Genomic DNA, 26085 nt, shown 5'->3' on the forward strand with positions numbered 1-26085 from the left:
CGTGAACACACCCTTTCTCCTCCCCTCCCCGGCTTCCCTTGCGCTCTCCGCACGCACGCACGCACAGAGGCAAGTGAATGGGGAATCAAGGGGCTGGAGTGCACAGCAAGTGGCTGCTCCTTACAAATGAGCCTCCAGGCAGCTTTATCTCCCCACCCCACCCCGGCCGAAAGAGGAGGGGCAGCGCAATGTGGCCGCTCGCTGCGTCGGAGGAGGAAAGGCGCAAGCGGGGAGGGGAAGGGATTTGTGGGGAAAAGAGGAGCAGCGGCCCGTGCGCGCCTCTTGTTCCTGGTGTAATTTGCAGCCAATCAACAGTAGGTGTCCACATCCCCGCATCCTCCTCGGCGCTGCGCAGCCTTCTCACTCCTCGCCCCCCTTCACCTCCGCCTTCTCGCTTCCTTCCCCTCCTCCCGTAACCACACACACGCAGGCACGCACAAGCAGCGAGGGGGAGAGCGAGCGAGTCCCCCGGCTGCCTCCCTCCCTCTATCGCACACAGCGACAGGAGAGACGGACGGAGCGCAACGCGCAGGGAGAGACCACCGAGCACCGCCGCCGCCAAGCGCTCTCACACATTCATGCGCGCACACACACGCACACACACATTCAGCGCCTGCTCTTTCCTCTCCCCCCTCCCTTCCCTCCTCCTTTCTCTGCAACCAGAAAAAAAGAGGCACTTTCAGGTATTTGCTCAGTGGATCGGAGTCTTTATTTCTTTCCCACCAAGCCTCCCCACCCCCAACCCGCATCACCGCCCTGTACAGTTTGTTTACAAGTATCAAAGTTGTAATTGAGGAGCGGCCAAAGAAAGACACATCGGGATATTTTTCTTTTCTGGTTTTTTTTACCCTCTCCTTTGTGTTAGGGAGTGATGTGCAACTAAATAAAGACAAACAGGCGGGTTAAACGTCTGCAAATCCAAGCCCCCAGTCCCCCCCCCCAAATACAGAGACTGGTAAGTGATTGTTTTTGGATCTTTCTTTCTTCCTTCCTTTCTCTCTTCTCCCTTCCCCCCCCCCTCATGCGCGCTCTTTCGCTCCCTCTCTTTTCCGCCTCTTGGACCGCTGGGATTGTTAAAGTAGATAAATGTTAGGCTTCAGCAATAAAAGGCGCTGCTCTATTAATTTATTAATTAATCTGCACCAGCCCCTCCTCCTGAATGTTAAATATGACCTTTGATCTCTCTGTCTCTAGCAGAGCAGAAATGCAGTATTGAACATGAACAGTCACACTCACTTCAACAGTGAGAAAATCGTGGATCCTGAGCTGCTTTTAATTTTCTTTTTAATCGGGCTATAGTTTTAATATTGGGGAAAAAAATCAATAGCTGCGCTTTAGCCTTCTCTCGTGCTCCAGAGATAACATCGATTAAACAATAATGACATGGTTGGTGGCACCATTATTTTTTTCTCATTTCTGGTAGCCATAAACCTTGCAAGGGGATTTGGCGGTGACGGGGACCGGGGAGGGGGCGGCGGGGGGGAGGGAAGAGGTTGGAATGGTAGGGAAGAGGGTTTGTGCAGCAAAGCCACTTTAAGGCTGCGAAAAACAGGGCAGGAACGTGCACCCTCTACAGCTTGCCCCCCACTTTACACTCAACATTAGCACTATCTTTTCCCATATCAGTGCTTTACCTACCCAAAACCAGGAAAACGACTTATATTAAGTAGTTGCTATAGTTTCCTTTAAAACAGTTTTTTTTTTAAAGTATCCTTTTATGCATGGTGACCAGCAATCGGGTTTGTGTGTGGGAATAGCAGGATTTGCCACCAAATCCCTTCAGGGAGCAATGGTTTCTCTTCTTTTCCTGATGTGAAAATGCAAAGGTGGCTCTGTTCCAATTAAAGCCTTTCAGTGGTTGAAGGATGCTGGCTGATGCCTGCTCTAGCAAGACTGAGGTGTGTTTTCTTAAATTTGCTTTCCCTTCGTCTTGATTAGTTTCCCTCGCCATACTTTTTAGTATACCCCTTCAGTTAGGTTTTGTGTGTTTTTGTAGCTGGTAGGTTGGGCTAGAAATAGTTCATTGGTCTAATTATGATTGTAATTAGTATAATTGATAAGTAGTTTTCACCTGTAGGAATGGTGTGAAAACTGTTCCTAGGCCCTCCAGACTGTCTCTGGAGAAGACTGCATTTAATTTACAATAAAAACATGCTGCTAAATATATATATTTGTGTGTGTATACACAAACACCCACACACAAAACAACACTTAAAGCAACCATCATACTGTTTGATTATAGGCTGGATTTGTTACATGTATTCAACTGGGTTAATGCTTTGTTTTACTTTCCAAATATTGCAAGTCTCTCTGATTTGCAAACTAAAATCCCCCCCCAGCAATTATTGTAAGTATGACTTGGGAGCAATAAACTCCAACCATCAAAGGGAAAAGAAGCTTATAGACTGTTGTATTATACTGAACAGGTAATAATTTACCTTCAAAATCCTTAGAAACAGCACTTCCAATCTCTATGAGGTGGTATATGCATATTTTATATGTACATATGCCTGGGTTCAAATGATATGCTTAACTTGGTTGATAAATTAACCTATACATTATTCAAGTGGATTGGGTTCACACAACACACAGTGCCACAAAAAACTAAGGTTAAAACTAACAAAACTTAGCCTGCTTTGCTGACCCAGTTAAGTGTGCCATATACATACAAATTGATTTCTCACCCACAGGTATGGACCTGTGTAGTGAAGAGAAAGCCTGCCTGTCTGCAGCCTTCCTTGCTGGAGATTAAACCTGCTTAGAACCCCTAAGGGTTTAGTTGGAAAATGAGAGATTGGTCCCTGGGAAATTGCTTTCCTATCTATTTACCTGGCCCCATTTTCTAATTTCTGGCTCCGGAGGACACCACCTTCACCAAAAGCTCTGGCCTCGAGACCTGTTAACAGCACCAGTTCTGCTGCGATCCAGACCCAGAGACCCCAAAGGATAAAGTGTTAGCTAACAAATCTCTCCAGCTTCCAATAAATCAAGATTTGCAGTTATTTTGTGGAGCTGTACCCCACTGAGGAGGGTAGGCTCTGTGGGGCACCGTGCAGCCTTACGATTATACTTTCGTTATTTTTAGCACCTTGAGAATACTCTTTTCCCCTCCCGTACTCCATTTGATAGTTTTCTCCGCCTTTTCTCCCCGGCAATCCGGCTTGTTCCCACCTTCCCTAACGTTCAGATGCCCTCTGGTTAGAGGATTTGGAGCCTCTTGCTACCCATCATTTGCATGTGTTTAGCCCTCCAATTGCCCTTTCTCCCTTGGCATTTGTCGGCCCTTCCCCTCCCCTCCCCGCCCGCCATTCTCAGCTATTAAAGCGTTTACGGAGGGAGGGCAAGCGAGGGTAGCCCGCGGGGGGGGGGAGGGAGGAGAGGAGGCGGCTGCGGTGGCCGGATCATGTCTTTATTGATTGTTATGCAAATGAGTTGCCTTGACTGATGTACGCCTCTTCTCTGCGTGTCTTGTGGATCTTTTTTTAACCGAACCAAAACAAAAGCACACAAACGCAGCGGGTTCCCCGCCCCCTCCCCAGTCCGCCGCCGCCGCCTCCTCCTCCCCCCCCTTTGGCGTAGACTTTTTCCGAAATGACTCTCTTTATTTCAGTGGCGACGGTGCCCGGGCTTGAGAATGCCAAGGAAGAGCCGGCTGCCTGAGACTTCGCCGTCTGGAGAGATGCCCCCACAAGAGGATTAGAGGATATCGTTTTCCCCCCTTCCCTTCCCCTCCCCTCGACCCCTCCGGCCACCCAGCCCCCGTCTCCGCCCCCCCGACGGCTCCAGTGGCCCTCCTCCCGGCCCTGCCCTTCCCTCCCCTGGCCCTCCCCGGACCCCCCTTCCTCTCTTCCTCCTCCTCCTCCTTCCCCCCCGCCCTGTTGCCCCAAGCCCACCCGCACCCCTTGGGCACCATGAACACCAACGTGTGCGTGGAGACGGGGCCCAACCCCGAGGCGCCGGGGCTGCCCAAGGAGAACCATCTGCCCGACGGCGCCCTCAACAGCCTTGTGGATTACAACTCGGAGATGGAGCGCTACCGCTCCTTCGCCACCTTCTACAAGACCAACGGCGGGGCCTTCCCGCAGGCGGCCAAGATCGCGCGGATCACCACCCCTATCTTCCCTAGCGCCGCCGCCGCCGCCGCCGCCCGCATCGGCATGTCCCCGTGGAACTGCGACACGGCCACGGCGGCCGCCGCCACCGCCATGCTGTGGGGCAGCGGCGCAGGAGGCGGGGGCGCGGGCGTCGGTGGCCCCAACCCGGCGGCAGCCGCGGCTGGCGGCGTGGCCCGGAAAGCGGCCGCCGCCGCCGCCTCGTCCGTAGCAGCGCCTCCGCCGCCGTCTGCTTCTTCGCCCGCCTCCTCTCTGCACGCCGCCGGCAGGAGCGGCGGCGGTGGGAGTTTGCACCATCGGAACGAGTCCCAGCGGCTCGGCAAGCCTGGCTGCGCCCCAGCCGAGCAGCCCTCGTTGCAAATGGCCAATAATAATTTCCTCTCCACCTTAGCCCCGGAACACTGCAGACCTTTGGCTGGGGACTGCATGAACAAGCTCAAATGCGGCGCTGCTGAAGCAGAGATAATGAATCTCCCCGAGCGCGTGGGGACTTTTTCCGCTATCCCGGCTTTAGGGGGCATCTCATTACCTCCCGGGGTCATCGTCATGACAGCCCTGCACTCCCCCGCAGCAGCCTCAGCAGCCGTCACAGACAGCGCGTTTCAAATTGCCAATCTGGCAGACTGCCCGCAGAGCCATTCCTCCGCCTCCTCGTCGTCCTCCCTGGGAGCCGCCGGAGGAGGGGGAGGAGGAGCCGGAGGAGGAGGAGGAGGGGGCGGCGGCGGCGGCGCGGGAGGAGGAGGAGGAGGGGGCGGCGGCAACCCGGCCAAGAAGAAGAGGAAAAGGTGTGGGGTCTGCGTGCCCTGCAAGAGGCTCATCAACTGTGGAGTCTGCAGCAGTTGCAGGAACCGCAAAACGGGACACCAGATCTGCAAATTTAGGAAATGTGAAGAGCTAAAGAAAAAACCTGGCACTTCGCTAGAGGTCAGAGGAGATGATTTCTTTCTTCCCAGCCTCCCGCCGTCCCTCGTGAACCCCCTTCCCCCACCTCTCCAGTGCTTCTTGTCTAGTTTCAAGATGCAGCATCCCTTTTCCGAAGCCTCCTTCAGGTTGTGAGGGGGAAGCCCCCCTCCTTCCCCCCACACTTTTTGCCTCTCCGTAGTACTGTACACAAAACATAGCCACATGTCCGTAGCCTCGGGGGGTTCGGGCTCCCCTGGAGCCAATTTGGAGGAGGGGGAGCGGGGAGGTCGGCCCTCTGGAATAAAAACCTGGCTGGGGCCTTGGGCATTTTGTTTTTTGTTCGCTTGGGTCTTTTCGATAGGAAAGAAAACGTGAAAAGTTTGTGTTCGTGTGATTTGGAAAGGAAAAGTCCCACGAAATCACTCAACTCCCGAGGGGATTTTTTTTCCCACCCTTTAAAATCATTATACAAAGATTTCTTCTGCTTTTTTTTTTTTAATAACACATACCCAAGTTGAGTTTATTACACGTAAATTAATCGGAACCAATTCTCTGTTACTGCAAGGTGGTGTTTGGTGACATGTAAACTATTTTTTACTTATGTGAAACTAATGGTGAAGGGCATTTTTTAAAAAGAATCTGAACTCTTTAATACCCATGAAACTTTTAATTTCTAAAATAATTTTGGCCATTTTAAGGGATCCTTTCCTTCCTTATCTGCTGTGTAGATTTGCTTTGTTTGAAAATTAAATCAGGGAACTTTCTTCCTAAAGCTGATCCCAGATATTACAATTGTCCTATGTTCAACTAAAATGAACAGCTAGGTAATTTGGGGGTTATTTTGATAATTTATTGCAAGAAAACAATTGGTGGTGAAGAGGTTAGTGAAGCATACCAAAAGTAATACTTTGGATCATAATACTGTACATCCTTACCAAAAATAGCCCTTTGTAGTATATTTTACAATCGGATAAAGAATATCTATGATTATGTGTGATTGAAATGTATATGCATTTATTTTTTAAAAAAACTCAGAATTGACAATGTATTGAGTATCACAGAACTGAAAAGAGTGGTCTTCAAGTTTAGTAGACTTTAAAAACTCAAAGTAAAAGGGATACTGTGAATTTTCAGTTCATGTATTTAGTTTAGCAGACAAAAGAAAAAAATGTAAAATGACTAATAGCCTTATTTTTAGATGGAAGAAAAAAGAGGAAAGACTTGTAAACCCCTGTCATTATTAAAACTAGTATTACCAGGTAGATGAACCTATCAGATGAGTGTGTTTGGCTGGAGAGAGCATGTTCTTTATGGAACTTTAAGATGTAAAGTGGCTGAAATTAGCAACTCAGAATTGCAACTGTGATTAAAAGGAGTTAATTTATAAGTTGATATTTTTATTAGCATTAAAGTTACCACTAAGTTTAACATACCTTTTAAAAAAGGGGGGGGGAAGGAAAACAGCACTTGGGTGATACTAATTTTTCTTCTGCCCTTGCAAAAATTGAGCTATCCTTTTGGAAGTTTAATAACTTACTCTTTCTATATTTCCCATAGCTGTTTATTGTGCATATATGATAATCCATATCACTTCAATGCAACTGCCTCTATGGACTACATTTCAGCTGGTAAAAATCAGTTGTATATAAATGTACCTGTTATTTTTGGTTGCAAACACACTCCTGTTTATTTCATAGAACATTTCAGAGAATGTATATTGTGATTTTTACAATAAACAGTAAATGCTGAATTTGAACACTAAACCATAATTTAAAATGATACCTTTTTTCTGTTCCTGGATGCATTAAGTGTACTCTCCTGTACAGTTTTCCAGTATTCCTCCTTAAATACCATTATCTTAATTTTGCTAACTAGTTAGGAGCAAGGTAAGACTGCAATTCTCTGCATATTTACTAGGCATATGTCCCCTAAAAATGCTGAGATATATTTGAAAATTAATTGGAGAGGGTAAGGCTGAATGCCCTGTTCAGTCTGACAAAACAGTATCTTGTATTGCTTTAAATGGACATGCCACCTAATCCTATGCATGTTTGCACAGAAGTAAGCTACCTTAGGACTGTTTTCATAACTGCCAAGCATATTTTAGGTTAGCTGCATGTGTGAACCCAGGCTATGTGGTTAGTTTAGAGTTCAGTTTATTACATAAATGCAGACAATGAGATTAATGTCATTAAACCACAACTCAGTTTATTGCGGGTTAGAGTCTTATGCAGAGGTCCGTACTTTCTAGTGAGTTGGTGTCAGATTGCAACCGTACCAGTTAACTGGATAATTTCTTAGCAAATGGCACGTTTCTAAGCTTGTATTTGCTGAGAATCTGTAAATGCAGGACAGAAGAAAATATTTAATATACCAAAGAAAACTTCCTGCATCAACATCTTGCAAATGCCACCATCCTCTCCATTTAAGGGAAAACTAGCATTAGCAGGCAAAGCAAGGACAAAAAGTTAAACATTCCCATAGTTCTCTGCATGTGCTCCTTTGATTCCTGTTGCACGGCATCACAAAGGAAACACGTGGCTGAGATGCCATGTTACCCGAACAACATTTCTTTCCATCCTCCACTGCTGCCCATAGATTGATGGACTAGATAAGCTTTTGTCTGACCCAGAAGGGCTCATATGTCCTTAAGAACTTTGTCTGGATGGAGGTCAAAGCTCATTTTAATCAGCATGGCAATCTTTCGCAAAATGTCTTAACATTTACAGCCCCATCTTAAACAAATACTCTTAGAATCCTGCTGACTTCAACTCTGTCCCTAGAAAAGGAAGTTAGAATCATAGCTGCAAAGTATGGGAATCAAACAATTTTTGAGAATGAACATAGAGACACTGCCCTGTCAGTGAAATAATGTGGAGGAGTGGGAAGGAGATGGACTGAAAGAGGAAATACGATTCATGAATGAACAGTTGGTAGGTGTCCCTAAGCACTACTTTTCCTGACAAAGGAATCTTGTATCTTTAAAAGTTGCCTGGGCATGCTATGTGAGGTAATTGCATACTAACTTTGCATCACAGTTGTGGCTAGCAAAATGCATAGCCCTACATTTGGAAGCATCCCCACTTTTTAATTACTTGTTTCTTTGCTGTATACAAGCACATGTGCGGGTATACATAGGTTATTCGTGTGACATGTAGCACCACAAAATAGCAAATCCCATTTTAGCATACAGTACTATGTTGCATAAACACAATCTTTAGCTGCAATTTCCCAGTGTTAAAAAGAAGCAAATCTCTGTAGGTTGCAGCCCATCTCAGTAAATAATGGCAGGGGCTAATATCCTTGCCAACACATTGTTCAAGTTAGAAGTCCAAATTTAGCCATTGTCTGTTGAAACTAGAATTTTCTCTTTACTGCTTCATTTCTTTTTCTCCCACCATCCTTTTTCTTTTAGTTGGACAGTAAAGAGTGAGAGCACAGTTGCCCAAAGCACACAAAGAACTACACATCCAGCTTTAAGGCAATCAATTGAAAGCATGTCAAAGATTGACGGCATATATGACTGAACTGATGCTTCTCCTGTTATTGCAGGCAGGAGAAGAACGTTTTCCCCATTGAATGGCTTCTCAGGATGGGACTGGCTTGGTGTCTCTGTCCATGGGTAGCCTGGTGGCAAGTCGTCACAATCTAGAGGGGCTCCTGAATTGAACAAATTCAGGACCAGAACCAGCTCTCTTTACATTCACAAATATGAACATTTTCCTGACATGTGAAAGCAATTCTTAACCAGTCACAAGCAAACAGAAGTGTTGCTGCCTAAAAATCAGCTATTTCACGCCTAAACTACTTTTGAATGAAATGTTGCCTGCATCCTAGCTTTTTTTATAGAGTATGTTCCATTTTTCTTAGGCGAATCTCACCCAAATATCTATCTAATGATTTTTCCCCCTAAAAAACGGTATCCTATAACAATATAAAAAGTCTATGCATGCAAGCAATAGTAAATATACAAACTAAGATTGATGCCACACAGAGTTCTATGTATTCACACCCATCCACAGCATTCATTTAGATTTATGGTATGTTTGAAAAGGCATAATCATTATTTATCCAGGGAGAGTACTTATTTGCCTCCAGTTAGTGTACATTAATATAATTCCTTCTGTAAATTATAGACTGAGGGGCATGGCTGACCATTGCCCCTTTCTTGCAGTGAAAAACCAAAGGGAATTTTGCATGACATGAACTTAAGGGACATGACATCCTTCTTCATGCTTGTTGCTTCCCAAACCAGATCCTATGGAACAGAGTCAGCAGTCTAGGCCTGGTTTTTAACATTTCAAAACTGATCTCTGGAACTAAAACCTTAACACGGTCTTCATATTGAGCCTCTATATTAAACATAGCTTAACTGTCCTACATTCCAGTTTCCCTTTCATTGGACCTCATTACTGTTATTAATGTGTTTACTATGACCAGATAATTATATAAAACTATTATTCATTCTGATCATGCTGAGAAATAGTTTCATGTTATGCTCCATATATCTTCTAGTGAATTCAGTGTTCCTTAACTTTCAAGTCTGAATAGAAACTCATTTGGGTGTGTGTGTGTTGCAAGAGTGTTATAGTTGTAAATTATGCTTAAAACTTTCAGCTTACACTTGAATAACTGATAACTAAAATTCAGCTTATTAAGAGAGACGGAAACAGCAGCAGAATCTGATCCTTAAAATATAGCATCAGAAGAGGTAATGTAGTTGGCAGTGAACTGTTTGATCTTTTATTTTCCTGGGAAAAGGAATGTTGTTAATGTAAGGCTGCTGAGCTGTGTGGGTAGTGATCAGTTATAGATCAGTTATAGAGCCATTTTCCTCTTTCCTCTTTTCTGTAGTTGTGGATTACATTCTTCCATGATACTCAGCTATATAGGGAGATTGTTTTATAAATAATAAAATTGAATAGGCAGCTAATACAATTAAAATAACTACTGGAAAGTCAGCAGAAAAAAACTGGTCTGCTCTCTGGCTCCTACAGTGTTGCATGCTGAGAAAAATAATCACCCATCATACCCAAATTTGTTAGGTTTTTTTTTCTCATATTGCACTACATACAATATGTAATTGTTAAGTTACTAACCTATATCCATAACCTTATGATTAGAGTCATATTCCACTTTTTTAACCCATTCCAATTGATGAAAGCCTCATTAGGGGAAAGTACTTCTATTATTTCTTGGTTCTGATTTGTTTGGAAGGAGTTCAGGTTTTCATTATTGGAGATTAATGACTGTCATTAAAATTAGTTTTTATTGTTACTGTTGTTATTTGTTAGTCACAAAGCAAACCTATGTTTTCTGTTGTGCATTTGTAACTGCAAAGTTTACTATGAGTTGAGGTAAGAGGTTCTTTACCAATATGCACTGTATATTATAACAATATGTGACTTCTTAAGTAACAAGTAGATGGTATCATTTCAGATCTTACCAAAGCTATGCACATCTTCTACTTCAGTATATATTCTTCCAAAAAAAATGAACCAATGGATTCACCCTAAACTTTGACTTCTTTGGCAAATTCATCCAAATCATTATTCAGATGTTTCTCATGGAACCATGAGATTTTCATTTTATGAGTTTGAATGTTCTGGAGTGTGGGGATAATTGAAGATTGCTGAGTGAGTCACTAAGCAGCTGGTAATGTCAGACCAAATGGATTAAGTGACAGGAACAGATCTATAGGCTCTATGCTGATCAGCTGTTGCAATGGCTCCTTGATCTTATAACATATTTAGAGAACTTGATACCCATTTAAAGAGAGCTGAAATTTGATCTCCAGTCAGTTTTTAACTGCAGCAATGCAGTGTTTATTGTTTATTTATCTTCATAAATTATTGTAGGCCTCTTATGAAAGCCATGCATTACAAGTAATAATCAATTTAAAGTAATTAATGTAGTTTCAAAACCATTCTATAATCAGCCTATTCTAACACATCTACAGGACATCACATTCAGGAAGGCTGATAAAAGAGTGAAACAGTTAAAACCAAGCCCAAAATCTCCCTAGCTAAATCACCTCAAGGCATTTCGGATAAATGCCATAGTTTGAAAACAGGTACAAGTAGAGAAAGAAAAGGCAACCCAAAATTCTTGCAATGAAGAGTCATATATTCAAGTTTTTTAAAAAGGATTTTCCAAAATGGGAGTTACAGCCCTCATATCAGATTTCTGCAACTCAGAAATAGAGCAGTCCATTTGATAACCTGGCCCCCAATTTGGTTAAGTTAGCACTGCTACTTTGAATTGGGCATAGAAATGCAATAACAACTGATGCAGTGGTGAATAATGTCAGGGGATCTGACTGACTTCCCCAAACAACACCTGAGCAGCTGCATTTGGTGCTAGCCGAAGTTTCCAAATCATCTTCAGAACCAATCCGGTGGAGAGCGCATTATAATATCTTAGTTTATGCATGACACCATCAAACAAAAGCAATTAAACCATAGACTGCGTGTACAGTACTGATGCATGTGTTACATATATGTTAATAATGTAAGATTGCAGCTATACAAGAGACAATGTTCCAGAAAGTTATCCCAAATAAATGTCACTGGAATATAAAAACTTGCATAACATCATTGTTTTCTTCCATTGTTCAGTTTCTTTTAAAGGGGCACAGTGAGGATTGTGCTAAAAAAAATGCCAGGCTTTTTTTTTGTATCCCTAGGAATAAATGTGCAAATCACTCTTAAATCTAATGGGATTTAATAAGGGATGTTTTTCCTTTATAAGAAATAATCAAAATTAATAAATCAATTTAATAGATAAGTCCCAGAAAAGTTAATGGTGCATACAATATTTACTAGTTTGTCTACTGGCACATCTCTGATAGTCATTTGTAATGTATAAATATCCTGAAAAAAGAACTCCTAACTTAGATACTGAATATGTTGAAATGACATTTCTTTAGTATCCTATGAAGGGCCATGTCTCCTTGCAGTAAAATGTAGATAGCTGAACTGCTCCAAATTCTCATGATTTGCTTGAAAATGCATGATGTCCTGCCACAGATGAGATGGTTTAATTTCACAAAGGATGCTGGTGGACCTTGGAATTTAGATTTCTAAATTTAAAATGTCTCAAATAGTCTGCTTCTTTGTCAGTCATCTTTTGATACTTAGACAGTTAAACCAATGACTGCCCGAGTGGTCATGGCAACCTGTGAACAAAAGTGCACTTAGATATCTGAGCAGGTCAACAGTAGTTAAAAAGGAAAGCAAAAGGGAGAGAGGGAGAGGAGAAGAAAATCTTAAAGAGTACTTTGAAAGAGAACAGCATCAGCCTGTCCAAAACCATCAGGATGTCATGCTATATAAAATATTGTATAGCATACCAACAAAACTGGATGTTTAAAAAGGACATCTTAATGAGCCATGCAGATAAATATTATTATAAATCTGTTAGGCACAATCTGTTCTTGCAGTTTCCACATGATACAGTGATGTGTCTTGAAACCCTGTTAGTACCCACAGTTTAGATATCTCCCTATATAACCAATATTAAGATTAGCTTCAGATTAATCTGCTAGTTTTATAGCAACTTTGTGAATCATTTTCATTGACTATCTTAGTGGGTTTTTTCATTAAAATTTCATAGATTTAATGTTTCATTCCAGTTTATTATGAAATCAGCTCTGAAATGCATTGTACTTTTCAAAATTTAAGTTCAGTTTTCCATGCCAATGGTAGATACATTAGGAATGTCTTCTGAATTCCAGTAAAATTTACCAACACATTTTGCCAGGGGTGACAGTGACTGTTTGCATAATCCCAGGAAATTATGTGTAGCTATATGGAACTGAGTGTAGAATGTGTAGTTTTTAATCTAGCTGATTTTGTACACCCGTTGCTTATATGTTATGCGGCCTGTTTTTATGTAGGCTTATGTTAAAATAAATTTTACTGAATTCAGTGATGCTTGCTGTCAAGTAAATATAAATAAAATTACAGCCTTAGAGGGGGGAAGACGTGCTTGATTTGAATGTTAGCGGTAAATTTCTTAGCTTCATGTGATTTTTGTCATATTTATTTATTTATTCGATTTCTATAGCCACCCATCTCAGCAAGTGAATCTGGGCGGCTGCAGAAAGTGGGTTAATATTAGTAAACAGCCCTTTGCCTTTTTATGTGTAAAAAATAAATATGATATTGTGGATGTAAAGTTGGTATGCCACTGTGGATAAGTCCTTTCCATTCACAGAAGTGTTGTTTCTAGAGTGCTGAAAGAGCATGGTATCAGAAAATAACCTGAGATACAGATGCATAAGCTGTTGTTGAGATCATTTGAATCATTAGAATGTATTTTCTATAGCCTGTATCTTCCTTATACATCAAGTTTCATAGTTGTAATACAGCTCCATGATCTGCAGGTTGAGAAATTTCCTTCTAGAATGTATAAGAATTGTAAATACCATTAGCTCAGTTTTTTTCACTCATACTTCTATGAATCTGGCTAATGGTATCCTTAAGAGTACTTTGATTAGAAAAACCAAGGTGTACATGTTGAACTAAAACCTGTTTGTTACGCCCCCGTGAGCAACCTAAGCCAGTTAATTAATTTTTTTAAGTCAATCCTATTTTCTTCAGTTGGACATGACTGTTTCTTATGAGTCTTCTATTTTTTTTTAGATTTTTATCCTGCCTTTATTATTTTTATAAATAACTCAAGGTGAGGAACATACCTAATACTCCTTCCTCCTCCTATTTTCCCCACAACAACAATCCTGTGAGGTGAATTGGGCTGACAGTGACTGGCCCAAACTCACCTTCTATTACTTCAAAGTACAATTTCCAAGTTTCATTTAAGTATGGCAGAACTCCATGGCTCCGTTTTTATTTATTAAGAGCCTAAAGCTGCACACTGTTTTATAGGTACCATTCCTACTGATATTTTTATGGGATATTAGGCTAGGCTGAAGCTGATAGTTCAAGGGATACATGCACTGATCAAACTTGATTTCCCTTTCATTAAAATAGACTTCCGTAAGAGAAGAACTTGATGTAGGAGTATTCCGATTTATTGAGTTGCCCAAAAATCAACGGACAAAAAAAGAGAGCTATGTTCTACTTGTCATATAATGACATGAGAAGCTTTTCATAGTCCTAATTAATATATTTGGCTTATAACAGAGATCTAACTCAGAGCTGTGCATAGCACTAATATATCTGTGCTGCAAAAAATTCTGATGACCACTAAATACTGTAGTAAGTTGGAGTTTTCTCTCTTTGCTTCCATCTGGTGGTCGTCTACATGTTTGCAGCCCAGATTTGATATCAGTCATGTAACATATCAGAAATAAGGACCAAGGAAGAAAGTGGAACGTTCTTCCAATTAATCATTAAATGGCAATCTAAGTGTATATTCCATGCATCCTAAAGTTGGCCTTGAAATCCAAAGGGTAATTATAGGCTGAAGTTAATGTGTTATAAAAATCTAATATTATGCAAGTAGAATAGGCTTTTCAGAAAGACAAATCTTGTAGGGAGAGTGGCAGAGAGAGAAAAGGTTAATGTTCGTTTGCCAACATTCATTGGTCTTAGGTTTCCCCATGGTTGCTGTTTACCTAACAAAAATTATGCACGTTAATTGCATTCATGCAATTAATATCACATCCAATCTGATCCTGTGACATCTTGGGAGATCTAATAAGCAATAATTCATAGTAGTTGGTTGATGGTGAGGAAAGATAGTTGGTTATTTTTAAAAATTTAATATATTTCTATACTGGTTCCAATACAATTACAATGTAAAGTGATTTACAGTGCAAATTATTAGAATAAAATAATTAAAACAAAAATTAAACAATGTAAAACATTCATTTGAAAGGTGGTATAAAAACTATTCAGACTTCAGCAGATGCCTAACAGATGTAACCATAGATGCCTCACACATTTTACTGGAAAGAGCATTTTAAAGTACGAGGCCCTCAACATAGGGTTCACTCAACATCTGTTTCTTCCCCATTGTCTTCTTGGTGTAAGAACAGCCATAAGAAGTTCTCTGTCATACTTCTCTCCCTCCCTCCCCCCTCCCTCCCCCCCATAAGAATAAATACTCCCTCAAACTACAGAGTTGAGTAAGGCAGAGATGGTATCCCTCTATGAATGAAAGTTAGTGTAAAAGTAATTAATCCAGTCTTAAACAACCGACTGTCTTGCAAATGTATGTGGTTTTCAGCTCTTAAGAATTCAGACTGACTAATGGCAATGCCAGTAGGGAATTCTGGTAGTGAAATATGTATGGAGGCCACCAGGTTGGGGAAGAGTAGATTTTAAATAGTTATGAAACTATTAACAATATTGTGAATAGTTCCCCAGCTTTTATGTAGAATTGAGGCCTTTTATACTTGCTTGTGCTCAGTTGCTATTTGCACCAGTCCAGATATGAATCAAGATTTTACACAAGTAATTTGTCTTTTTTTCTTTTCTAAACTAAAGGAAAAGATAACAACAACAACAACATGAAAAAAAGTAAATAGTTTATCTTGACAGTGTGCTTATACACAGAAGATGCATCACTTGTACATTGTATAATGCATTACCAGGATAACTGCACAGTTTTTATATACACCTGGATGAATTTGGAAGTTACCATACCCCCAACAACTTTGCTTTTGGTGCAGATTACTAATTGGATAATTTTAAGATTCTGGAGGCCCCTAGTCTGTACACAGCTGCTTGAATCTGAGTTGAACTTGCAATAATGATATTCTGGTAGGCCTCAGCTTTTACCTTCCAATTTCGTTATGTCAGCAGAAACTTCTCCAGAAGGATTATAAGCACTGTTGTTTGAATGAGGATATGGTGTCTTCTGTAGTAGAGGACCGTGATAATGCAGGGTTCTGATTTTGGAGAGAAGCATGTTAGGTGAATATGCTTAGAATTGCCTGTAGATTCCAGCTCAGAATGAGGCTGGAGGTGGTGGTGAGTGGGTTCATATATCCTTTGCTTATACATTTGAAGGTAAATTAAAAGTCCTTTAATGATAGGTTTTGACATTATAATCATTGATTGGCTGCTAGCTCGAGTTTAATTATTTGCTAGGCCTATATTTCAGGAAATAGCAGACAAATTTCATACATTGTATTGCATTTATTCGTACAAAGTCTTCCTGCAGTTTCCACAGATAGCTCTTAATTTCTCATTGCTTTGAAACAATTTCCTCTTGTTCTAGAGTGAAATAGAGACAAATTGTCTCTGCATCATGTTGAGTTGGGTTATAGCTTTTCATTCATTTAATTGAACAGTTATTTTTCCAGAACAGTTTATCTTACATTAGGAATGTTGCATTTTGTTTCAGAGAATGAAAGTAACTAGTTTGTGTGAAGGATTAGCAAGGCAGCTGACTCAGGCTATAATCCCTTGCCCGCTTGCCATGGATCAGGATAATTAGAAAGCTAGGTGAACAGTTCTGCCTAGGTCTCCTGGCATGATGGTTTTCCACCTGCAGAATTTTCCCTGTGAGGAAGCAGTGACCAATGCATTGGTCATTTAAAGTGGTACAGACAACAAGCAATTTCAGCAATGATGAGGTCTTCAGTTAGAGAGGTGGACAGGGGAGAAAGAGAAAGAATGCTCCTGTGATAATACTTTAATCAGGTAGAAAATGTTCTCTAATAAACGGTTATTAAATGCAAAAACTACAATAACTGAAGAGAACTTCCAGCAGTTCCCTTCTTTATACTAGTAAATACAGTAATGTAAAGATAACAATTTTACACTATTATCTTTAATTGTTACTAAAGATAACAATTTCATTTAAGAGATCTTGCTTCCTTTATTCTTATGAAATGGACATGGTCAGAGTCAGGCAAATGCTTTACATTTATGGGAGTCTTTTTACATAGCAGGCAGGTACAGCAAATGTAGAGAGCCAGTTTGGTGTAGTGGTTAAGGCATCAGGCTAGAAACTGGGAGACTGTGAATTCTAGTCCTGCCTTAGACACAAAGGGTGACCTTGGGCCAGTCACTTTCTCTCAGCCCTAGGAAGGAGGCAGTGGCAAACCACTTCTGAAAACCTTGCCAAGAAAACTGTAGGGATTTGTTCAGACAGTCTCCAAGAACTGGACACGATTGAATGGGTTAAAAATAAAAGCAAATGTATCTTATCCCCATAAACTGTAGTCACAGCTATTGCCACAGTATATATGGCATATCATATTTTGTTTAGATAAGCAGTTTCACCTTATAAACATATATTTCATGAAAAGAGTAACCTCTTTTTTGAGGCAGTAGTACTGAAGTCAGTTTCCACCCAAGAAGGTTTCATTATTTTTTAAAGCTTTGCCATGCTAAGGACTTACTTTAGCTAGAATGTACATTCAGATGAAAAATATTTATTTTATAGTGTCAATTGTGCAACTATATACCCTTATTACATGGGGCTATAATACAAAATGTAGGATATTCTCTAACAAGTGCTTATAGAAGAATATTATGTAATAAATTAGGCAAAGGATGCAACTAGATTTAATGTATAAAATCTGTGATTACGATGTCTCTCAGTATAAAATAATTCTAAATTTTTTCTTGCACAATTTTTGTAGCTAAATCATTCTCAGAAATGATTTGCTCCATGGAGAGCATGTTACAGGAACATTGAATACTTTGCATTAGAACATTAGTTATCTAAGTCAATATTTTCTGCACCGTTTTTCCAAAGCAACATCCAGAATTCTAAGCTAGGCTGGTTAAGACTAGGTTGGGCAAGGTTGGCCTGTATGGACTGGGAGTGGTTCTCCAGGATTTCAGACAGAGGTTGTTTCCAAGTTTGTCTGCAATACTAAACCCTGAACTTGTTGCACCACCACCGAGCTATAAGAAGGTGGTTAAACATTTGCCAACAAGGCAAAAGCACCTTTAGGATGGCTGTTATTATAGAAGAAAACTTATTGGATAGGGATTCTTTCAAGACATTATTTTTTGATCTGATTCCCACTCAACTACATATTGTATATATTATGTACAGTATATGAGAAATTAATATGATTAGATCCATCTCTGTCTTCTTGGGCTTGAGTGTTGGAAATAACTTTGATTCAACAGGGAGATTTGAACCAAGGCCAATAGCCACAGTGACAGAAAAATGATAACAAGCACAGATAATGTCACGGTGCAGCCCTTGATCTTTCATATTTGCATCCTGACATGTCAGATGCAAGTATGTAAGTTGCAGGGTTTGTGTTGTGACATCATGACACTGGTTCATCACATGTCATCCTTGTTCCCCTCATGGATGCTTCTGATGCCCACATCCTTTGACACTCATTCACCTAAACAGCTCAGAGTGGCTAAAATACTCATATAGAATCATGTGTCTGGGAGCAGCATTACAAATGTAAGGTAGCTGTAAGTACCATAGTTTTCTCCTTGGAATTCTGGATACTCCAACTCCTTTATAAGCCAGAGGTATTATTGTTTCCAGGATTTATTTGGGAAACAATAAGAGTAGATACAGTAAAAATGTTGCAGTACAGATGCGGTCAACTTCCTCTTGCTCATGATTTGGACAGTGACTGCTGTCCTCCATTGGGTTCAAGCTGTGTTTTGGCTGTGCAATATAGCTCATGTGATAATGAAGCTATATAGAAGTATTTTGAAGTCTAGTTGTTGGGAAGATTTAATTTATTATTTGCCTCCTAGGGATTCTTAGAATATCCTATGAGGATGCTTTCATTTGTACCAATCAGCTGAATCAGATTTCATTTCAGTTGGACACAGCAGTGAGGGTTGTTTTTTGGTCTGTGACATCTTACTCATTACTTCTGCTTTATTCTTATATTAGTGCAAAGAAGCACATGCAAAAATATGTGTATTAGCATCTGGATGTAAGTTTGCAAGAGCATGTGACTTGAGTTTTTTCAGATGTGCATCCCCCAAACTTGCACCCTTGAGTTATGTTGGAGAGCTGGGAATGCTAGCTAGGAATTATGGGAGATGATGTCCTATATTAGAAGGTGTAAGCTCAGGATTGCTAACACAGAATATTGTGTTTAGCTACAGTGATTACTGGACCAATATCCCATTAAAGTTGTGTGCTGCTTAGAAGACATACTTATTTTTCATGTAGTTATGAAAATACATATACATTTTAAAATGCTGTATGTGTTGACAGCTGTATAAGTCTTCTACAACCTATTTTTCTATAGACAAATAGCACTGTACCTATTATTATCTCAAATCATTCTCAGCTGATTTGGAGAGCATCAAGTAGGGGAAGTCTGATTTATAGAATCAAACAATAATAATAAAGTTGAGCCCCTAGTCCTATAAACATAATTTGGATTTTTTAAGATATCTCAGCACTTCATATAATAAAATTTTCTTTTCCTGTCTCTTTTAAGTAATCAAGATTGCTTGTTCAGAGAATATCATCCAGAGAGGTTCTTCAGGATGTTAACTCATTTAAAAATATGCAATGAGAAGGAAATTTCAACAGAAATGTGGAAACAATTTTCGGCATTTATTAAAATGCAGGTCATTGATTTAGTCGTCATTTTTAAAGAATTTGAAAGAGTCTGTGTGTTCTCTATTTTCAGTAAAAGACTGTAAGATTATTCAGCTGATCTGTAGAAGTGAGGTGACACATGGATGTAAGTGTATAGAAGTCTTTGGAAGAAATAAATAACAGCATTTTAACTGATGCTAAATTTGACAGAGGATCATGTTCTAAATTTTCTGTGGTGTTTTTGAACTTACTTACCCTGCTCAAGAAACTGTCTCTCCATTCTGTGGCATTAGAGCAGTTGAGCCAATGATATTCAGAGGGACAATGATGTGTAAGGACTTTCATCAAGTCCTTGATGTCACAGACTTGCAAGCATAGGGCCAAGCAGCTGATTCACTTAGTAACAGGGCCAATCTTGGTCATATTTCCAGCCCATTACATTCTCTCTTCAACAGTGCAGCATATAGGACTTTCTGAAATACCCTCATTTTAGAGAAAACATTTGTCCCTTTAGCATTCTGGTTTATAATATTTGTAAGCATAGGTGTTACCTTTTCTAAAAAAAAAAAAAACCCTAATGGTCTCTATGCTGTTTTGAAGTATGCATGTTTATGTGGTAGCATTTTGTTGTTTTTATTTTATATTTTCCTCATATTGCTATTTTGTGTTCTGTTTCATGCAAACACCTGTCCTGAAAGTAAACTATTATGCAGGGTAATCTGATGCTCCCCCTTCTGTATCATATGTTTTCTCTTGTTTATTGAGTTATGTTCCACCATACTTCAGATATGACAGCCATTTAATAATCTTGAAGCTGTAGCTCTGCAGGGGCTAAACAGATCCCAGCAGGCTTGTTAACTTCTGCTCTGAAACATTATGGGAAATATTTTCTTGTCCTTGAAATCCATGGGCTTCTGATTAATTTATTTTAAGGCTGTAAAAATCCATAACCAGGTATGTGGGAAGCACATTGAATTGCTCTTCCCACCCAGTTTTTTTAAGTTCTCTTCCCCCACCCCCCAGCTTTTACCTAGCCAGTTAACTGCTTGCCATGTTATAAAAAAAACATTGATCGGTATGATTGCATCTCACAAATCTCTCATTGAAAAGTCCACAACAAATATTTAATTGTGTTTTACAAAAGTTTTAGATACCATTCTTGTCTCAGGAGAAAACTACAATTTAGACATTTTTATAAATATTTAACTTTGCTAAGGTTGTCTTTGTTCAGATAGAATAAAGAGGATTCAACTAAAAGAAGCTATACCAAATGGGATATGAATAAAATTCCAGATGCAATGGATAGAAAAATAAACCTAGTCAATTTTTAAGGGGAAAGAAAGTTCAAATAAAAAGAAACTGTTCAGTAGTAATCCTTTTTTTTTTTTTTTTTTGAGAAAAAGCTGAAGGAGAAGTGTGTGGATTCAGCATTTCTGATAATACCCACTGCTGTGGGTAAGAAGTAATGGGAAACAGGAGAAACTGTTAATATGTTATATCAAGCCATTACAGTATACTGTTTGTCTAAAAACTCATCTCAAATGAAAATTTACTTGAGAATAAATTCTAAGGGTTAATTAAATGGTCTAGTGGTTAAGGTACTGGGCTAGAAACCAGGAGACTATGAGTCTTAGTCTTTTCTTAGGCATGAAAGCCGGCTGGGTGACCTTGGGCCAGTCACACTCTCTCAGCCCAACTCACCTCACAGGGTTGTTGTTGTGGGGAAAAAAGGAGGAGGAAGGAGTATTAGGTATGTTCGCTGCCTTGAGTTATTAATAAAAATAATAAAGATGGGATGGATGGATGGATGGATGGATGGATGGATGGATAGATAAATGTCAAGCAGCTTGTTTTGCACATGCTGGTCAATTAGCCAACCTTATTATCAATTCAATATTTCACTTTTTAATAGATTTTGGGAGCCTGGTTCACACATGAATGTATCATTCTCAGTACTTGATGGGTACATGAATGTCAATCTACTTTACTGCAGTCAGTTAATGAATCCATCCATTATATATTTTTTTAAAAATCTCATTAGAAATGATGTGAACATTTATTCTGGGTATTATAATAGTGGTCATATTCATGATGCATCATTCTACACATGCAAGTCATTCGTAAACATGCTCAAATCATCAAGTGATGAACATGCATTTGTGAATTAGATCAAACTGTACAAGTAAGTGATAAAATAATTGAACAGGGTCACACTGTAAGGGCCACTGCTGTGCAGGATACAGCATTTGCCCCCTATATCAATTTTGCAAAACTTCCTTTTGCATCTTCAACCAAGATAACTAGCTACTTGCTTTAGAAAGAATGAAACTGAGGTAATGAAATGTTTTGTCAGATACTGGTATTCCACGAACTGAAGAACATTTGGCTCTGGTGAACCTGAAAGCTTGCTCACCATTTTGTGTTATTTGAATGATTCTACTCAAGGCTTTACTGTAACTTGGATTTTGGAATTTTTCTTAAGGCCCAACATTTCTGCCTTTCTTTTTACATATTTTGGGCATATTCATACTGCTGGAGGAAAAAATAGCACTAGATTTATATGGGATAAGCTGATGATGTTGCCACCACCATTTGAAGCAAAATTACTTCTATTCAAAACTGAAAGGACGTCTGAGGGAAGAAGGGGATATGGGATTTCATCCCATGTTACTTTTTGAAGGGCAGTGAAAATAACCTCTGGATTACGTTCTTATGCGTAGTCTATAATATGGTCTGACTAATGCTTGCTCTAAGATTTGTGTCTGTGTGTATATATAGATAATGTAATGGTTAGGGTGTTGAACTAGGAGTAGGGAAATACAGGTTCTAGTCCTTCCTTGGGCATAGATGACTTTGGGGTGGCTGACTTTGAGCCAGTTGGTTTGTCTTAGACTGGGAAGTCAAAAAACATCTAGTTATCAGTGCATGCTGGACAAGCATGGTAGCTTATGAAGAGAGCTTCATCCTGCAGTGGATTGATTTGGGGTAGTGGTGGTGGTGGTGGTGGTGGTAATGATGATGAATGTACACACATACATATATACCCCCCACACACAAACATATTATTGTAGGGACAACAGAAGGTAGGAAACAATACACTAAAGTGTTAAATAAATTAAAAGAGGGCTGGATTGCAGAGGGGAGCTGTGATAGCAGTTGTAAAGACTTCAGTAGATGCTGTCTCATGAATTTTGGAAAGCATGCAGGAGAACTGAAGGATAATCAAAAATCCACGGGCAAAATGCTTGGAGCACAACTTTATTGCCAAAGACTTTGATCTTTGCAGCAAAATTGAGGCTTGAGCTGCTGAGGATAACTGTGGAATCAAAACATGAGCCTGTGGGATTTAACCGGGAAATAGACTTCTGCCACACATAGATTTCCATAGAGGCAAGTTATGGTACACCAAAAGCTGAAATAGCATGGGGAGAATAAGAAACAGTCAGGAAAGGGGGCAGCCTGGTACAAGAATGCAATCTGTTTATCAGGAAAGGTAGGGAAAAAGATATTGAGAACAAACAGAAAAGAAGTAATTTGCTCATAAACCAGACATGCAGCCATTATTAACTGTTATATACTACCTGGAGAGGGTAGAGACATAGAAGATTAAAAAAAAAACCCTAAAATAAGTATTTGGCTTACGAGTGACCTTAAACAACAGGATCTGTTTTGTGTGGCTTTCAAATAAATTAAGGCACACTGTTTTATGATGGGGAATATTAAAGTTTAAGAAGTACTAGGTGGCATAGTAAAGGTAAAGGTTTCCCTTGACATTAAGTCCAGTCGTGTCTGACTCTAGGGGGCGGTGCTCATCTCCGTTTCAAAGCCGAAGAGCCGGCGTTTGTCCGTAGACACTTCCGTGGTCATGTGGCCGGCATGACTACACGGAACGCCATTACCTGCCCGCCGAAGCGGTACCTATTAATCTACTCACATTTGCATGTTTTCGAACTGCTAGGTTGTCAGGAGCTGGGACTAGCAACGGGAGCTCACCCCGTCACGCGGATTCGAACTGCCGACCTTCCCATCGGCAAGCTCAGCAGCTCAGCGGTTTAACCCGCATACATACATTTAAATAAATAAATAGGCAAGCAAGCAAATTTAGTACTGGTGTTACAAATATGAGCCAAGATCAAAAGCTTAGGCTTACACAAGGATTTGGAGTGTGCTTCTCCAAACAGTAAATCCCAGTAACTTTTCACAAATTACTTTTGAAACTCAGGTGTGGTTTCAAAAGAGTCAGGACTGTTCCTTGAGGGAAAAAAAAGATCAAGCTGCCCTGGGCTCTTAGTAGGCCATTTTTCCAGAAAAGCAGTCAGGCCCACACATTCAACAGTAGCATCCCTTGCCCTCTCTTTCCCCACCTCTGCTTTGCTTGTGATATTTTAAACTGCTGTATGATGTACGAGTGAGAAGCAAAGGTAGGAAACTATTCATAGCCATAGAATAAGGTGATACCTGTTTCAAAAGAAGTAAAAGGTGGTAGAAACTGCAGAGGTAAAAATACACCTCCTTTCAAGGACATGGAGTGGGAAATTAGAAGCCTTTCCTCAGGATTATCATCAGCTGTATTGGAGAAAAAGTCACAGAGATGGTAGACTTATTAAATACAGGTAGTCCTTGCTTAGTGACTGCCTCATTTAATGACCATTCAAAGTTAACGATGGTGATGAAAAGGTAACTTTACAACCAGTCCTCGCATTTATGACTTCGCAGGTCTGTAAAGCAAAGGAAAGCTGAGGTAAGATTGTAAGCACAGTCACAGTTTCACTGAGAAACCACTTCGCTTAATGACCAAGTTGCTGGTCCCAACTGTGGTCACTAAACAAGGACCACCTGTACTGTGATGTGGTTACATCACCGAACTGACTCATTGACAGCAGAACTAGTAAGTATTGAACTCTTTAGGAAGGTTGTTCAACTTTGGGTCAAACTAGATACGATATTGAAGTATTAGTAAAAAACAGAAGGGTGCTCCTTTAACATTAATCCAGATGCAGGGAGAAGATAGATTTTTAATAGAACCACTGCATGTAAGAAATGAAAGTTTAATTTTTCCTTACCCAGCCAGGAGCCTTAGGAAAATCCTATCCCAAGCCTTACTGTTAAACTGTTTACTATTTCCATCTAAAAATTGTCTTTTATCTCTGTTAACTTCAGAGATCCATTGTCACCTACTGAATCTAGTTATGTTGTTACCTAGTTTGCTTAGGATCATCTGAAACTGCTGATTCATATCTCTTCTGTTGAGATTAAAATATTTATTTGCTGCTAACTGGTACTCCTGGGGGCAATGTGAACAAAGATTATTTGTCTATGTGCACGTGGCCAGCTGCTGTATACCTGAATACAGAGTAAACAGGTGGCCTCTCAGGTATGAGCAGCACGTGTATCATGGCCCAGTTGCCACATCATGTCTTTTAAGGTGAAAGAGGATAAAATGCATGTAGGTGCGTTCACTTGTTTTTATTATTTCTGTATTCAGTACTCTTGGGTATTCATGCTGGAGATTCACATATTTCATAGGAACTCTCTCTAATAAGGAGATAATAGTTAAAGTATATCCAGGCCTCTTAGTTTAAGAGATTGGATGCTCTTGTGACCAATACATCTGATTTAGAGAATTTGGACAACTGTAAATTCCATGTACCTGGATTTTTGCAATGAATGAAAGATGGTTCAATGAAGAGAATGTTCTCCTGTGTGATTATAGTGCTTTAAAAATGTCACTGAGAGGCAGAATAATTACTGTTAAAAATCCCATCCTGGCCCTAACCCTTGCAAAGAAAAGCTTGGGGATAACCTGATGGTGCTGGAGGCGGCGGCGGCGGCACTCTGAGTGTGCGATAGGTTTGCTTTTAGTGGTGCAAGACATAAAAGCAGTTGGAATTAAAAAATGCAAATATTTATTATTGTGTTTCTACCCCCCCCCCTTCTATTTATATAAACACTTAAGACTCAATATATGATGGAGGAAAAAATAAAGCCAGCCTTTATGGAGCAATACCATTTTTAAAAAAAAATTCTGAGTTTTGGTTATACCTGAATCAAACAGAGGAAGTTGCTTCTAAATGACTAGTTGCTTTTAAAATCCTAGACATAACTTTTTCAGGAGCATTAACCTTCAGACAATAGTTACAGGGGGACCTACTGTATTGGGCTGGGCCTTTACTCAAGACAAAGCAGGCTTCACCAAATCAGTTTCCTAAGGGGGTGGGAATGGTTTCTGGGAGGGAAATTCAGAATGAGCAGTCAGTATCTTTGATGTCCTGGTCAGACATTTTCCAGCTGATTTATTACAATAACTGTTTAACATGAGGCTGCCCTCGAGGATCAGCCAGGACAGACAGATTCATGTAGATGTGGCACTGGTTGTGTCTGGCTAAGTCTTTTGTTTAAGAAAATGGTCTAGCAGAAGAGACAGGAGGCTAGCTTTGTTAGTTTTTAAGATGCCAACAACAGTGCTTCTTTCTGATAAAGAAATGGGGAAAAAAGATACAGGCCTGGTTCAGTGGTTTTCTTGGTACGTGAACCAGCCATGGACAACCTAAGGGTTCTATGTTCTCTCTCTCTTTTCCTCCTCCTCTGAGATACAACAGATTGGAAG

General features: G+C 40.1%; 1 protein-coding gene across 2 annotated transcripts in view; it reads left to right on the top strand.

Annotated features, from left to right (window-relative positions):
• The first annotated feature begins 386 nt into the window (after positions 1-386).
• The window catches only part of CXXC4 (CXXC finger protein 4), a 57433-nt gene continuing 31734 nt past the window's right edge, over positions 387-26085 (top strand). Inside the window, exons 1-3 of one of the 2 annotated variants that reach the window (XM_063310193.1) lie at positions 390-683; positions 866-955; positions 3611-5528. In XM_063310193.1, coding sequence (XP_063166263.1) covers positions 3912-5168 — 1257 coding nt within the window. In that variant the 5' untranslated portion in view covers positions 390-683; positions 866-955; positions 3611-3911 and the 3' untranslated portion in view covers positions 5169-5528. Of the gene's footprint in view, positions 956-3610; positions 5529-26085 lie in introns of those variants that run through there. The other variant, XM_063310194.1, reaches the window with a different exon arrangement.

Source organism: Candoia aspera, chromosome 8 (assembly GCF_035149785.1).
Source record: "Candoia aspera isolate rCanAsp1 chromosome 8, rCanAsp1.hap2, whole genome shotgun sequence".
Taxonomy (NCBI): domain Eukaryota; kingdom Metazoa; phylum Chordata; class Lepidosauria; order Squamata; family Boidae; genus Candoia; species Candoia aspera.